Consider the following 16,877-nt stretch of genomic DNA (forward strand, 5'->3'; position numbering starts at 1 on the left):
CCCTGTCATAGCAACAGGCCCTAACAAAAAGAAATGATGTGCTAACAAGCTGTATTCAGCGTGGAACATAACTGTATTTAGGTGTTAAGTCTTGCTGTAGACATAGCCCCAGGAAAGGTTTCCAGTTGCTCATAATACAAGGTACCCTCTCATTTGTATCCAAAGCTGACGAGTCCTCCACTTTCTCTACAAAAGAATATGTGTATTTAGTCACCCTGAAAAAGAAATATTTTTCCCTTTAATAGCCGAAAAAAAAATACAGTTTGAAAAATAACATATCAGTTCTTAAAGTTTTATTATAAGCTTTGAGTAATACTGACTTATGTGCTATTTATTTTAAAATGTCTCCTCTGGTGTTTTTCTGAAGCATGGGATGAAGACTTTCTGTAATTCCAGCTAAAGCCACAAAACTGAGCACAGACATCAAAAATGAGAACCACTCTTTTCCTTCCAGATCCAAACAAATAGACTTAGCCAAACAATGGAGAAAAAAAAACAACAAAAAACAGTCAGACTACTTGCAGACTGGCTGGGTATAGGACTAAAATTACCATTAAAATGCATATCTATCCAATATGCTCATGCCAGAAATAGCTTAAAATATCAAATCACTGAGGTATACTGCAAGACCAAAGATTTTACAATAAGAACTTAATTACAGCTATTAAAAATAAACATTGAAACTTGGAATACCATTAACAAGTATAAAATCAAGACAGAAAATAGCTACTATCTTAAGATAGTACCGTGGCCCAAAAAATGAGACACCTTTAAAGTGCTAAAATTTAACCACCTTAACAATTCAATTTGAGTGCATTTTACCAAAAATAGTACAACTGCATACAAACAGTTCTGAGTACAAAAATATCTTATGATACAATCAATTTCCTCTCTGTCCTGTGAAAGCTGCAGTAGTAACTCTGTTCAGAATCTAATACACCCATAGCTCAGTATAGCACATTCACTAGGCAGATGTACAGAGTAACAGCTTAGTCAAGAAACTCCTTAAACATACATAAACTAGCAAATTGCCTAAACTTTGGGTCCTGGAAATACGGATCTTCCAAGGATTCTGTGAGCTTTAAGGATTTAGGGGCAGAGCCACCAGTTCTGGATCAAAGCAAGGACCCCAGGCTCCCCATCACAAGGATCAGAATTACACACCTTAGGCTATAGTAGACCTAGTGGTGAAGTAGAAATGAACAGCTTCAGTCATTCTCTACAAACTCATAACTTCACTGAAATAAACGGCACCACTATACCCAGTTTTCACTTTCTGTCTTCCTAGCACAGACATGAAGCACACACACATAGAGTAAAACAAAACAAAACAAAACAAAAAAGAAAGATTGTAAAAGAGTTCTCATTTGTACTGCAGAACCATTAAATTTTATCGCCACTGCTTCTGTTGCCTCCATTCCTGAGTCCTAAATTTACAGCTGAGAAACTGAAATCAGCTACTTACCAGTCAGCACTACATAATGCCTTTGTACTTTTAACCAAGTTTAAGTCCTAGCATAGACCAAATTGTATTTGTTTTACTTTCCTAAAAGGTGGGAAACATGCTGAATGTGATATTGAAACAGATACATTAGCTTCCTTTGATGAAGCAGTCCAAAGCTTAAGACAAGCAGATAAGTGATGAAGATAGAATCACTTTGCTATTCCCTGTTGGGTTCCACAGCAGGCTGTTTCCTACCAGTTTAGCTCTCAGACTTAGCTGTTGGTGGTAGCCAGCAAACTTCAGAGCCAGCACAAGTATGAGCTATGCCTTTAGGCAGCAGATAGTCATTAGTCATCTTAGCTGTAAGTTGAAATGTCATCTTTCATTTTTTTCACGATTAAAACTAAAAATATGTGTTTACCAACAGAATGTAGAATAGAAATAATCTGTGTCTGCAGTGATACCTAGGTGAACAGTGTAGGACCATCTTTCTTAGAGTCATTCCCCCCCTCTGCTGATCTGTGAAAAATTAGTCCTTGACATTTTTAAATCTTCCCAAAGGGTATGTGGCTAATCAGAAGTGGCATTAAAATCTGCCTCCCTGTGCGTAGACAAGCACACAGTTGCAAACACACCTCCATGAACAAAGCAAGAAGACCCTGGAAGGTGGGCTGGCCACTTCAGCAGAGCAAACCATCACACCCCAGCACCAAACTGTGCTTATAGCAACCCCTGGCACTTGTCTCTCTTCCTATGGCAGCAGTAGCAGAGCTGCCCACCACGAGGAAGCATCAGCGAGCGGTGGGAATGCTGCTCGGGGCACAGAGTTTGTTTGTGAGTTGTCACCCCGTGCAGGCTGGTCTCAGCTGCAGCCTATGCCTCCTCCAGGTTGCACATCTGGGCTAAATACTTGACCTATATAGAGAGCCTGTGACAGGAAATACCTAAAATCTATCCAACTTGGTTTTAAAACCTTTTATACGATGTAAGTCTCGGTTTTATGGCGACCTGGTGTGTCTGCTGTAGCAGTGAGTTTAGACATTTAAATGTTTTTTTCTAAAATCACATCTGTTGTTACTATTTTATATGAAATAATAAGATGAATGAATAAAAACAAACACTCCTCATAAAGCACAGAAGTCCCCATAGTGCCTGGAGCTGTTGCTCAGACAATGATTTCAGAAGGAAGTTGTGTGGTTACAATTAACCTGATTTCAAACCGTGTGCTCCTTCCCAGCCCTTAAAACAGAATGTTTGTATTTCCTTGAGCACAGTAAAAGAAAAAAATAAGTTTAGTTGGCTTGTTTGCTCTTTATTTAATTCTTTTTGATGTACTCTTTTTTTTTCACAGTTGATCCAAGCTCAGCTCTAATATTGTACTAAAAAGTCAGAAGTAGCTGATACATTTAAAATCCTGAACAGTGGAAACTGTTTTAGTAAGAGGATGAAAAACTGGCCAAGGGCACACAGAAAGTAACTGGAGGTTCTTTGGATATACCCAGAAGTCCTAAAAGGCAAAAGATTTAGGAACTCATATAACAAAGCTCTCTTCCTTTCTTTAGAGCACTCTAAGTCCAAGCTGTTGCACCCTTGAGAAGCACCGTGAAAGCAGACTCTTTAAGGGTTCAAAACTGTAGGAAGTAAAACTTCAAGAAACAATTAGATCTCAAAGATTTGAGGAAATCAACCCCAGACCTGGATTGAAATGTGACTACTCACATTAAAAAGTGAAAGAAAAAGAAAGTAAGAAAGAAAGAAAGGAAGGAAGAAAAATGAAGGAAGGACAGAATGACAGAAGTAAGGAAGGAAGGAAGGACAGAAGGAAGGGAGGAAGGAAGGAAGGACAGAAGGAAGGGAGGAAGGAAGGAAGGAAGAAAGGAAGGAGGGAAGGAGTTGCTTGGGTGCAGGAGGGGTGCAGGAGAGAACAGGTCCAAGGATGGTGTTTGGGCTCACTGTGGGACACAAACTCCAGGGCAGCACAAGAATCCCTCTTGAAAATGTGCCACCAATGCAGAGATCTAAGCACAGAGCCCAGCTCCCACAGGCAATTAATTATTCCCTAAAGTAATTTCAGAAAAAAAAAAAAAAAAAGACTTTTATGGAGCTCAGAAAACACACAAGCACCCTGCAGTCAGGCTCTCCCTTTCCCACGTTTCACCAGCTCTCTTTCTCATGAGCTTTTGCTTCTGTTCCCAAAGGATTTTAGTTTTCAGATGGCTTTTTAGCTTTCAGATGTCCACTGTGAAGATGGCACCGCGCACGTATGATAGCCTATACATTTTACCTCCCCATCTCTACCTGCCCTTGAACTAGTCATGGGAGAGCCAGTTTAGGGAACTTACAAAAAGTAAATAAATAAATGCCTCAAGCCCAATCAAGCACTAGAATTCTGTGGTTTTAGAAATTCCATTAATATCTGCTACATTTTGAGTGCTCAGCATTTTCACTAGCTTCCTGCCTGCAGAAAGAGAAATGCTAAAAATACCATGAGAAAGACATGGCACTCAATATTTCTCAACTGATTGGAGGGAAGGACTGGAGGTTCAGCAGGGAAGCTCTTGCAAAACTCCAGCTCCATGCTAGAGAGCAAAGGATCTGAAACAGTTCAGGCAAGGTTCAGACAAACATCTCAAAGGGTAGGCACCTCTCCAACCAAAATGACTGTGTGTCCAGAGGTCCTTCCTCCTCATTCCAGCTTCGTATGAAGCCTCCTTGAAATGTTGCACAGCCCACAAAAAATTCCCCAAATTCATTCTTTCTAAACATCTTTCATGATTTGTTTAACAACTCAGCCTTGGTCCAGCAAAGGCTCATAATCACAAGCTAAACATATGGCACATAGGACTCACTGATGTGAAGCTAAGTGTGTCAGAAGTTTCAAATGACATCAAATATGAGCTTTTAGTGAGTTTAAAATTGAATGCATGCATGAATGTATGATTCTTTAGGGCCCAGAGATCCACACCAAAGGCTTACCACTTACCAGCCTGTGGATCCAATGAGGACTCCTCAGGAATGCGTTCAAATAAACCCAAATATATGCTACCTGCCCAGTGGGGTTTGACATCCTTTACCTGGAGAACAGTCCTGTACTAGCAATAAATAGCCTGTGGTATTGCTAAGAGAGTCTTTGCCTCTGCTGTAAAGCTTGAATGTGCTAACATGAAAAGTTCAGGCCATGATCCAGGATTTTTCACTAATTCAGCCACTGCCATAGAGAGCCCATCTTCCCAGCCACCCACAGGAGCTGGAATTATTCAGGGGGCATAGGTATTCTGCACTTGGAAAGAAGGGGAAGAGAGAAAGCTTCAAGGCAAGCTTCCCTGAGCATAACAAAATGTTTTTCAACTTGTTAATTGGGAGGAAAAAATCTGGTTCAGGATTAATGACTAGAAATATGGAACAGTTTTGCAGAGGAATAGTTCTGTGCTATTTTCTCTCTATGCTTTCAAAGACCTCAGTGGCATTTTAGCTGCATAACTCCCATACTAGCATTTTTTAATTGTATTTTGAAAAGTACCCCATTCTAGTTCTCTTGTAAGAGTGTATGGTCTCTCTCTCAGTCATTGCCATTTGACTAGGATTTCAAGCATTAAAAAGCCAAAGTACATATTTGATCTTTGCATATTATTAGCAACATCAAACAATTCAGATGTGTCTGCAATATTTTGTATTCCATATATTACTAGCATTTGTCATGATTTGGATTATTTAGAAAGTAGATCCGCAAGAATTTTTTCCCCTCTTTTCATTTCATAGTTTAAAATAACATTGAATGCCTTCATTTGCTGGAAGAGAGCTTTGTTCTTTGTTCATTGTGGACTTGAACTATTGCTTGCAAAAAGACATCATCCTTTTTTCTTTATAGAAGTGTTTTCAGATCCTAAGCAACAAGCGTTTAATTTTGCAGGAAAAAAAAAGGATCTAGAATATATTCGCCCTCATATTTTTTAATTTTTTTTTTTTTTTTTTTTATTTTTCAATAAAGAATTCAGTCATTCAGACAGAGAACAGATGCTAAACCTTGTGATTACAGTGACCAGATACCTCATTCCTCCTGTGCAGCAAGTTTGGCAGCTGAGGAATTTATCTCAGCCTAATTTTCTTCTCTGAGCCTTGTGCATCCCACCCATCTCTGGATCTCTGCAGTGCCTGGGCTCACTATGGAAGCATTCACAAAGGTCTTTGGAAGAAGACTCACAGCTTTCTGCTTTCTGTGTATGATCCCTCAGTCATCTGTTCATCTATAAGATGGAAAAAATATTTTTGGGGCCCATTTTTGTCACTTATACGTATCTAATGAAATATCCAATGCAAAGGAACTGGACCAGATGTGAGACAGTCTTCAGAGGAGTCTGGAAAAGAATTGGACTGCAGTCCTCTGCTGGGATCCAAAAGCATCCAAAGGAGTCTAAGGGCAATGTATCTGTCAGAATAGCTGTAAGGAATTTTTCTCTTCATCTTGGGATATGCCCTGGGCCCTGGCTATGGCTGGCCTTGGCTATACATCCCTTCTTTTCATCAGCCCTGTCTCACCATAGGAGAAGTCTTCTTTTCTGGGCTGTTCAAAATGCAGTGAGAACTGGGGCTTGTCCCCATGCTGTTAGGTCACCTACATCCAGGAGTATATCTAAGTCCAGATTTACTCTGGGAAATTCCATATGTATCGCCTGTATATAACCCACATATATTTTTGGTAGGGTTCTCAATGGAATTCTTGCTTGGAATTTAAAGTGTGCAAAGAGAATGTGGATTAAATACTTGGTGGGATAAGATTGGCTCTGTCCTTCAGGGTAGGGTACTTGCCATCTATCTTGTGATGGCGAATATCATTCTGTTTCTGAAATATTTTTTGTAACTTCTCAGTACATAAACAATTAAGAGGAAAAATAGAAAATTGATGTTGTCAAAGGCTGAAGTTTTAAGTTCTACTCTTACATGTAGGCTTTTGGCTGAAATTGAAATTTCTGCCCTAGGTCAGTAAAAATCTTTGGGAGGTCTGAAATCTGGTCCCATGTTCAGATGTCCTGTCATGTGCATGGGGCAAACTCATTACACTATTGAAAACTATTTGGGGGAAAAAGGAGTGTATATTAAAGCCAATTAGGGCATTAGGGTTGGTAGTAATGGTGGTGGTAGGGACTGCTTACATCCAGATTTGAAATCAACTATTCTAAGAAACTTTGAACTCTTCCCTTCCTTTGACAGATGTTATATGAGCACCCTGACAGTAGAGCAGAGCCATAAACCTGTCACCATCAGATACAGTCTCTCTGAAGAGGAGAAGGAAAAAATACTCTAATTTCTGGGAAAGAATGAGAGACAGAGTTCTCAGTTGCTTCCACTGCAAACACCATGTTTCCCAGCACATCATGATGACTAATGCACTCAGGCAGTTTACAGTAAACCTCATATGTGTTAGAAGCAGGAGACACTTGGCCTCAATTTACACTCTCTTGTCAAACAGAACTCCCATTGAAATGGGATCATGAAGGCTGATTTACTCTCTGAAGATCTTATAAGGAAATAGAGAAAAGGCAAATCTGGGGACAAGAGAGATCAGAACTCTTGGGCCCCTCTATAGGCCAAAGAAAACTCTAAGTCAAACTGGGACTTTTGGGCTTCCCCTTCAGGTTCCCTTCAGTACCCAGACAGAAGGATCAGTCTTGTAGAGGCAACAAGAAGGGAAATGCCAAGAAAGGTACTACATTTGTGACACTTGGGAGTGTGAAGAAGAAATAATCTACAGGAAGCACTCAAACAACGTAAGCCAAGAAAGCAAATCAGATTTAGGAAACTATTAGTCATTGTCTGGATGAGGTATTGAGGACCAAAAGAAAAAAAGAACAAGCTGAATAGAGGACTCTGGTGCTTAAGTTGCAGCTGAGTCCCCTTTTAGATGCACAAATCTCCAATTAATTACTATTTTGCCTTTAAGACAACTAGAAAATTTGTACACGCAGCATAGTTTCCTTTTAGGTACCTGCAATTCACCTTTGGGACATATCCAGTATCTCCTTCTGAATAGTCAAGATCAGTCCACTGTGTCCACTATTAAATAAATAAATAAAAATATTCAGATACACTATTCACTTTGAATATTAAATTTTCCATGCCAGTAACTAGAAACTTCAGAGTAGATAAGATCTGTAGTAGAAAGAAATAAAAAGAAGTGTATGCTACCAGTACATGAACTATGTTTAACTTATGTATAGAATAACAGTTATTACATTCCTTGTTTGGACTGTTTGATTCAGCAGCACATTTGCAAATTCAGCATCCTGCTAATGTCTGTGTGAAAGCAGAGCAGCAGAGCTATATTATTTACTGAATAAAAGAACTGTACACTTACAGTATTTTCATACTGTAAATAACTGCAATTAAACAGAAGATTAAGCCTTTGGTTGCTTTCACTACTAAATCAGATATTCAACTTCACCTGTGATTAATAGTTACTGGAAGTCACTATGGTCTGCTGAAGCTTTTCAACTTTTGTCTGATTTTCTTCAATATCAAATCCCAGTGGACACTCTGAGACTCAGCCCCACACATACCATACAGAGCAGGTTTGAAGCTCTTTTATGTGTCAGAACAGGGAATCATTCACTTTTTCTGATATATTAGTAGTATTTCATATACTTTTTACAAGACATTCTTGTAAAATATATTTTACAGTGCATTGAGCCAGATTCCCATTTATAAGACAGCTGCTTGAAACACCACTCCAGAATCAGAAAGTCACACTAAAGCCTTATTTTATTAAGAAACAATGACGTAGTTCACTGTGGAAATAAAGAATAAACCCCTCATCTTTACTTGTCTCCATTTAAACTGTAATAACATGGTACAAATCCTTGCTTGCTAATATCGGTATGTTACCCAGCAGAAAGGAACAATTTGATGTCCATAAGAGGACTCAGATATCTATCAACAGACTCTCTAGAATATCCTTTTTACAGAATATCCTTTTTAATTTAATTCAAACAGGGCTAGAGAGATCATTAACTAAACCCAAGTATTCCAAAGATGCTTTAAATGATCCTCACGTACTTCTCTGATGTCTTCATAGGCACTCTGACTCTCAAAGTCACCATCTGGCATTTTTTCATTCCCCCTCTTGTTTTTTTCACCTTTTTTTTTATTGCCATTTTTAGCTATGGGTAAAAAAGAGAAACAGTTTCTCTTTTACACCTGTCAAGTTGATTTAGCACTGCCTGTTGACTGCATGGAGAATAAAATGCCTTGCTCATCTCTGGTTGGGCTCCAGCACTTCCTGCACATAGCAGACACCCAGAGTATTCTGTTATTCCCCAAAATGGGTCTATAAAACCACAAGGCAACAGAATCATAAATGCTTCTTTTGCTGTACTACAAGAAAATTAGAAATGTATTTACTTTTGAAGTAATGAGTCAACATTGCAGTGTATTTTACTAATAGTAATATGTAAAACTAATAAGAAAACTACTAACAACTCTTGAAGAAAACAGACAGCCAGAGAAAGGTTTTCAGAGAGGCTGGTTAAGCTCCTGAAAGAGATAGCTGAGATGTTCAGTGATCAGCATCCTCCATGGCTTAGGAAATGAAGTCCCCATCAACAAAGTTATCAGAGAGCAGTGGTGTTAGATGTCCACGGTCATGGTGACATCTAAAGACCCTTAACCCACTGCCCATGCACTTTATTCTTGTCAGGGCATGGACAGTGTGTTCAAGAAGTTTACAGAGAAGTAGCTTCTGCATCAGAGACATATAAACGCACAGATATGATGGCTATGATCAACGTTGAAAGAAATCCCTTCCAAAGAGACTCTAATACCCTCTTTGATTCATGGCTTATTGAATTAAGAAGGACCAAACCATACATTAAGGTAGTTCCCAGGGACAGAAAGATTAAAGGCAATTGCCTGCTCCTAGCATGACTGATCATTACTATCACCTCTGTTTTCTCTTGGGGAATGTTTGTTTGAGCTGAGAAAATGCTGTGGGAGTGTTTTGCACGTGTAATCACTTGATTTTAAATTTCAGCTCCATCACAGTTTTGCTTGTTTCCGTTTTCCACAGGTAACCAGCAATGAGTGTTGAGGGCACATACTTGGATATTTGTTTCAAAAAGCCCTACTTTCTAAGACAGGCAGTACCACAAGACATACCATCACCAGAGGCCTGACAAGAAGGCCAGATTTATTGCATACTTTGCATAATAATGTGGTAGTGCCCCCCCCCCCCTTTTGATAATATAATCACGAGCAGCTATTTTGTGTGAATATGACAATCAAATTTCATCCCTGTATCCAGACAATAAATCTTTCAGAAGTCTGCTTTTTACATAGACAATGAATTGGGCAAGGCTCAAAAAATCCCTGGAAGAAAAGGCTCATATTTTAAAAATTCAAGAAATTGCTTCTTCTGCACCATATCTTCAACTTCCAGTACTTCATCTTTTTGATAGATTCTAAGTTCACGTAGCTGATAGAAGTCTTCCTGCCAAACCCAAAAGAAATAATTGAGATTTGATTGTGAACCATCGGAATGACCTCTCTAACCAGCTCACTGAACAGAGAATAACATTAGAAAACAAGAATGAGTTCAACTAATGATTGACTCAGAATATGCTGGTATGTCAGGGACAGGTGTAGGCTCAGATTCATATTATTAAAATCTATTCAGTGAAATCATCCCTTTCTTAAAAAGGTATTTTTCTCACCTTAAAAATTAGTTTGAATTCAGAGAAGCTTGCTAGGAGAATTATCATAGAACATGGTGTTCTCTAGCATAATCAAATGCGTTTATTCTAAATTTTTTCTCATGTTATATTATTCATTGAAGCCATAGCTAATCAAAAAGGGTTGGCCGATTTTGAAAGCATTGCCCATTATTTATTCTTAGTCATCCTTTTTCCTCTTTTGCTGTGACATTCTTTAAAGGATGGGCTCTTAAACAGAATGGTTGTGTTATGGTTTATTATTCTACTTATTTGCAGAAACGCTGAGATGAAAATAGAAGCTGATAGATGAAAGAAAGCTCATTAAAAGCCAGATGTTTTCATCTTCGCTTGTCACATCTGGCAATTAGGACATGATACAGGTCGTATTAAAATCCATGGGAGATATTCCAAAGAGCATGTAGGGCCAATGAGTTCATTCATAGAAGGTGCCAGTATAAGAAGTTTAAGCAAAAGTTTTAAAATTACAATCTACATCCTAGGTCGCAGGAGTGCTCCAGTTTCTCTGGACTTCTCAGGAATGGAAGCCAGGCTGAAGACAGGATACCAGTGGGTTAGATAACAGCAACACCGATAATATTCTTGGTTGCTATATAGGTCATTTACAACTCAATAGCATTCACTTATATATCAGCCTCTGTATGCAGTCATGCCCAAACTTCATTTTACCTTCTGATTCAGTTCTCTAACCCCAAAGCCTGTTTCATGGCCCCTCTGAATCTCTGTATTACTAGCCACTGCCCCATCTCCCTTCACACCGACCCCTCTAAGCTCCTTGATGCATCACCTAAAGCTGCTGCTGGCACAGCTCTCTGCCAGACCCTCACCAGCCTCCCGCCCCATCTGGCTTTCAGCCCTTGCATTCCACAAAAATGCTTCTTGCCAATTTTTCTAATGAATTCTTCCTAGCTGGAGCTCTGAGACATTACCCCATCTTCAACGTGCCAGCAAAGTTCAACATGCTGGATTTCAAACGCCTTCAGAAAACTGACTTTGATGACTCCCTTTGCTCCTAGCCTTCCTCCCAGCTCTCTAGGTATGCATCCAGCATGCCTGCCCATTTTCAATCTCCTCCCTATCTGCTCCCTTTCCATCTTTTCTCTAGCTAACCCCAGCTGATCTTGGCGAGCAATGTTGATTCACAGGCTACCTTTTCCTTCTGCATCTCCTTCTGTTCTAGCTGGAAACCTAGCGTAAAAACTAGACTAAAACCCAAACACAGCTCCTTTATTTTCCAGTGGCAGTCAGAATTGTGGTGACAGAACAAGAACCACTATAACGTGTAATTTTGTAAGTCAGATTTGTTTCCTAGGAAGAACTTTTGCTAATGTTTGGTAAGTTCCACCTTTCTCTACTTTCCATGAGCCTGATAGTCTCAGATTAAAAAAAGCTGTGTAGATGGCCCTTTGGAAAGAATGGTATCATGTTAGACATGAAAGGCAATATAGAATAGAGTATCTTTTGCATTGCCTTTCTGAAGCTATTTCATAGCTATGCTGAAAAACAGCAAAAGTATAAAAGAATATATAATTACAGATATAATTGTGGCACATTCACGCACAATAGGAATGCAGGTTTAACCGTGACCCTGAGCAATAGGCAATATTAAGCAGTGTTCATGGGCACCTCAGCCCATAAACCCCTCTCAGGTGAGTTTTGGCCTCTAGGCAGACAAAGCCCCAAACCATCTGTGGGGGTCTGCCCAGGTGGTAGCTGAGGCAGCATTTATTAAACTCCATTAAAGAACTCATAAAAGAAAAACACTGATGTTAATGAGACTCTTTCCACTGATTTGAATGGGCTTTGGATCAAGGCCTAAATAAGCAAGGATGGAATTAGAAAAGGGAAATTTGTATATACAGAAACCCGTCAATCTGACTGTTTACCTTCCAACGATGACCTAGTACCATTTCATTTATAAGTCATTTAAAGGACAAGAAGGCAGGCTGATATTTTTTTGCTGTTATCTGAATCAAATATTTGCAAATATTGATTCCAACAATACTTTTCCAAACATATACATATATTGCAACCCCACTGACATCAATAGTATTTCTTCCTGCAATTATATTTCACAGACTGAAAACATTTATATTCTCACTACCTTTAGTAATTAGCTTAAATAAATTGAGCCCGTGTCATCTGTTACGTGCTGCATCCTTCAGACTGCTAAGTTTGATTTCAGCTTTGATTCAAAGCTAGAAGTGATCAGTACCAGCTGCTCAGCCAAAGGGCAGATCACATTTTCCCGGTCCTCCGCCTTCTTCATCCCAGCTCTGAGCCAGCCTATTGTTTGTTACAACTAATTAATCCCACATGCCCCAGCTTCCAGCGAGCCTCACAAAAAGCAGATTTTTGTATTTACTGCACGTCCAGTAAATTATTTCCAGTTCTGAATACATGTATAAGTACATGGATGTATACACATGTGTACAACATGCACACAGCCAGACTTGTCGTTATTGTTCATGGCTGTTTGGTAACTGCCATTGTTGTCCTCCTAATTGGCCAAATGTGAGAAATTATAATTATGTATTATTATTTAGGCACCTCTGTGCAGGGCCAGATGTTCAGCTATTCATTTCAAACCCAATGACATGGCACTAGGCTTTGGTGTCACTGCACTGCACTGTACTGCTGGGACCTGGATGTCTTCTCCGTGCCCTTGCTAGACTGCTGCCTGTTGCCATTGGCTGCCTTTGGGAGAAGGAAAAGGAGAGATTTCAGATGTTATAGCCAGAATTTTTATCACTGTCTCTAGTTAAAATTGCCTGACACTTCCTTTTAAATGACTCCTGTTTTCAGTTATTTGCATCTTCAACAAATGGTAACCATTCTGTTTTCTAGGTGTCTGCCCTAGGGTTTTTTATGGCTATTTCCGTTAATATAGTTCAACTTCTCCCGAGGGAACACATCGCATTTTACCATATTAAAGTAGATCTAACAACCACCTTACTGAGTAGGTGTCAAGCTTCCACGTGCTGGAGCAAGGAGCAAAGCTTTGGTGGAGGAAATCAGTTTGTGTTACCTCTGGCTAACCTCACAAAGCTCAAAGGCTTTAAAACCTCTTACTGCAGGTGGTTGGTGGAAGCTTGGAAGCTGGTAGCTCTGTCAAAAGAGTACACGCCTGCTGTGAAAGCAGCAATGGAGCTCTTTCCAGCTGCTTTTGGTTGAGCATCATAAGTTTCACCCATGCTTCGCTTGGCCTTGTGCTTGGCCACACTGAGGAAGAGGAGGGGACTGAGGAGGAGCTCACCAGGCTGAACACAGAAATAAAAGAGTCAGGTAGGGTGGAAATCAAGAAGCAGTAAATCAGAAATTAAAATGAATCTTGTACAAGTCAATTGGTTGGCACACAATGGAGTATGTTTGGGGGAGAGTTTAAGGAGGAGTTTTGCTTGTTTGTTTGTTTTTCTTATCTAATTCCATAATTTCCTATGTAGAAAAGAAATGTGATTCTACTTGAAAAATCAAACATTTTTAGGAAATGCCTGTAACACCTCAGTTTGCTTTCCCAGCATAGTTGGAATTTTGTGCTGCATATGCACAGTGCATAAAACAAACCAGGCTGGGAAGGGAAGAGTGCTGTGTAATGAAGGAGGTCGACATCAGTACAGCTGCTGCTTCCTCTGCACCTGCAAGGTGCTCAGCACACCAGATGGGGAACAAGAACGATGCCTGTCTGCCAAGATAAATGAACATTGCCCTTCCAGACTAGAAGTCATTCCCCTTGCTGTGCTTCTGTGCTTTCTGGAGCATGTGTGAAATCATGGTGCCAGAGAAATTGGGAAAAAAAGCCAACCAAAAAAGGTGAAAGCAGAGCTGAACTGCACAACACCCCACTACAGGTGGGAATCCTGTGTTGCATCTACCACTTTGAATAAGAAAAAGCCTGGGACCTAAAGAGGTAACTTAAAAACCCGTGGTTAGATAACAAATGAGGCAGTACTTGAGACCTGGAAACTGTTGCCTACTTCTGGCCCCGATGGATCTTGCTCTCGTCTGTGGTTTCTGCCTTGATTTACACTGGCAATCCAAACTGGCTGCCCCACAAAGGGTTTTCAAGATTTCAGAAATGGTATTTCCTTACCACTGTTTATTATTATAACAGCTAAGAACTTTTCTAATCAAAGACTAATTGATTTCTATCAGTGTTAACCTTAAATTGAAAATTCTGTGTTTGCTATTGGCTAGATGTAAATGGAAAAAAATTAATGTCCCTATACAACCCTTGATGCTCTGTTTTGCTGCATTGCACACAGTAATGTCTCTGGGTTGCACACTTTGTGCTCTGTACTCTGGTTGTTATCATTAAAAGTTTCCTTCTGAAGTACAGAGGAGTTCTTTTTTAAGTGAGTGTCATTTGGCCCCTAACTGTACAACTCTGAAGTTGATCTCACGGGCTAAATTCAGTTCTGAGTGTCCCAAACCTACCAAAAGTAACTACTATACGTGCAGAAAACACGGGAATAAACCTTTCCTTCAGGGTGGTGCAACTAGCTCTTGATGGGAACAACTGGATGGTAATTGCTAACCAAGTTTCTGCAAATTTTAATAATATTTGCATATTTTCATTCAATCACGTGCAGAAAACAGAAAATAAAATAAAAAGTGATTTTTTTTTTTAATAAGGAATTTTTGTTGTCGCTTAATTTCTTTATTTTACAGGCCAATAATTACACTGAGTTTGCTATGGCTCAGTCTCTTACAGTGAGGATCTTTGTCTATATATCTTCCTCTGGAGGGTTTTAAAGTGAAATCTCAAATGAAATTCACATTTGTAAGTACAATCAATTCAGAAGCCTCTCTTACACTAAAATTACCAGGGACAAAGTAAGGTGTTAGCATTTACAACCCACTTGTACTTCAGAATCTGTCTCCCTTCATTTGTTGTTAGAACTGCAAATTTAACAACAATCCAGCTGTCAAGTGTAATTAAGCAGGAAAAGTCCATACACTAGCTACAGTGCAGCATAATTAGTACGTTAGCACTCCTAAACCTCTTTACTTGATGAGGAAGGGGTTAAAAAGTCTGTAAAAGTTCTGAAGACTTGTTCTGCAGGATATTAAAAATTAATGTGTTGTCATCATCATCACCACGAACACAGTTATTGTTATTACTACCAAGACTCCCATTAACTGGATATTCATTAATGTTAAAAGTCACAGCATGAGATTCAGCAGACTCCAAGCTCTGGAGAAGGAGGTGGAAAGTTACCTGGTGGAGTTTCAAGAATGGATTTTCCTTTTTTGCTGCTTTTCTTCGGTTTTAACTCTTTCTTGCTCGGTTTGAACCCTGGGTGCTCCTCTGGCTGTGCAGCACGGATAGTTCCCTCCTTTCCAGGTTGCTCCGTGAAAGGAAAATACTCTTCACCGGGGTACGGAAAAGAGTAATAATGATCCCTGTTGCTAATCTCCTGCAGATAATAATCCTGATCGTCCATGGGTACAGCCCGGGACAGATCCCCCAGCAATAGGAGCCCAAAGGCGCAGAGAACGAGGCAGAGCTGAGACGAACATGAGCTTTCCTTACCAAGGGCGATCATTAGTGTTTGCTTTCTCCTCTGCAAGCCCCTGAACTTTATTTGGGAAGAAGGGGAAGCAGAAAGCCCTGGCAGGGGGATAAGGGAGCCTGTCTGCGGAAAGTGCCTCTGCTCTGGGCTAGTTTGCAGAAGTTGAGAGGCGTGCAGCAGGACAGAGGGCTGCGGAGGGAGGGGGCAGGAGCGGGATGCATGTGATCGCTGGGCTTACCAGCCAGAAAGACAGACAAGCGCACGCGAGGAAGGCAGGGCGCTCGCTCTGTCGGCGCCTGGCAGGTGTGATCTCCAGCACAACTCTCTTGCTGCTTTTCCTTCCGTTGTTGTCGCTTTCTTCCAAAAACACAGCTAGGAGGCAGCTCTGGCTAAATCCCCTAAGAGTTTCTTTAGTCTTCCCACATGCAGCCGATCCAAGTGAGCATTTAGTCAGAGAAAAGTAAAATTGGCAGCATGCCTTTGCCTCCCAGCCTGCGTGTAAAAGTGTTTCCCTCCCCTGGGAGATGCTGTGCAGGATGGGGGTGGGCACACACAGCCCTTGGCGAACCTGCCTGCTCTGACACTCGGCATGCACACGTACATGTGATCAGTCAGTGTCAGAGTCCTCATGCCATGTATGATGTATTATAAATATTTTTGTTATATTTTTTCTTTTTAGCTTTTACAACAGTAGCATCCCTCTCCAGCACTGATCTCAGCTTCCCTGGTTGCCCCAAACAATATAACTAAATACACAACATGCACCAATTTATCATAGGCTTCTCCTAGGACATAGGGGTGCTCACTGGACATGGCCCAACTGAACATCAGGAAGCCCTTTTTCTCTCTTTTTGGAAAGATCCTGACTTTTGTTCTCTCTGAAACATCTTCCAAGCAGATTAGGTTGCACTGTGCTAGCAGCAGCACACGTGCAACCCAGTGTCGTTAATGGAATCAATTTGTCTGGGGATAAAGTCTTGTCTTTCATCTTCTTCTTACCTCCAAAATAACATTCAGCGCTGAAGGAAATGTGCAGCCATTGGCCCACATGAAATATGAATCCTCACTCCTGTGCTGAAAATACCAGCTTATATTTTCATCATGTATATTGAATTTCTTGCCATTGTCCAATCACCTAGGAGAAAGTATTACATCTGTTACTCTGCTCTTCATTCTGCCTTTGCAATCACATTTTGTGTG

At 40.2% G+C, this 16,877-nt stretch overlaps 1 protein-coding gene across 1 annotated transcript in view; it reads right to left on the minus strand.

Annotated features, from left to right (window-relative positions):
• CPXM2 (carboxypeptidase X, M14 family member 2) overlaps window positions 1-16,130 on the minus strand; it is a 77,497-nt gene extending 61,367 nt beyond the window's left edge. The window contains exon 1 of the mRNA XM_040564072.1: window positions 15,383-16,130. Coding sequence (XP_040420006.1) covers window positions 15,383-15,710 — 328 coding nt within the window. The 5' untranslated portion in view covers window positions 15,711-16,130. The remainder of the gene's footprint in view (window positions 1-15,382) is intronic.
• Between the last annotated feature and the right edge of the window lie 747 nt (window positions 16,131-16,877).

Source organism: Cygnus olor, chromosome 7 (genome assembly GCF_009769625.2).
Source record: "Cygnus olor isolate bCygOlo1 chromosome 7, bCygOlo1.pri.v2, whole genome shotgun sequence".
In the NCBI taxonomy this organism is placed as follows: domain Eukaryota; kingdom Metazoa; phylum Chordata; class Aves; order Anseriformes; family Anatidae; genus Cygnus; species Cygnus olor.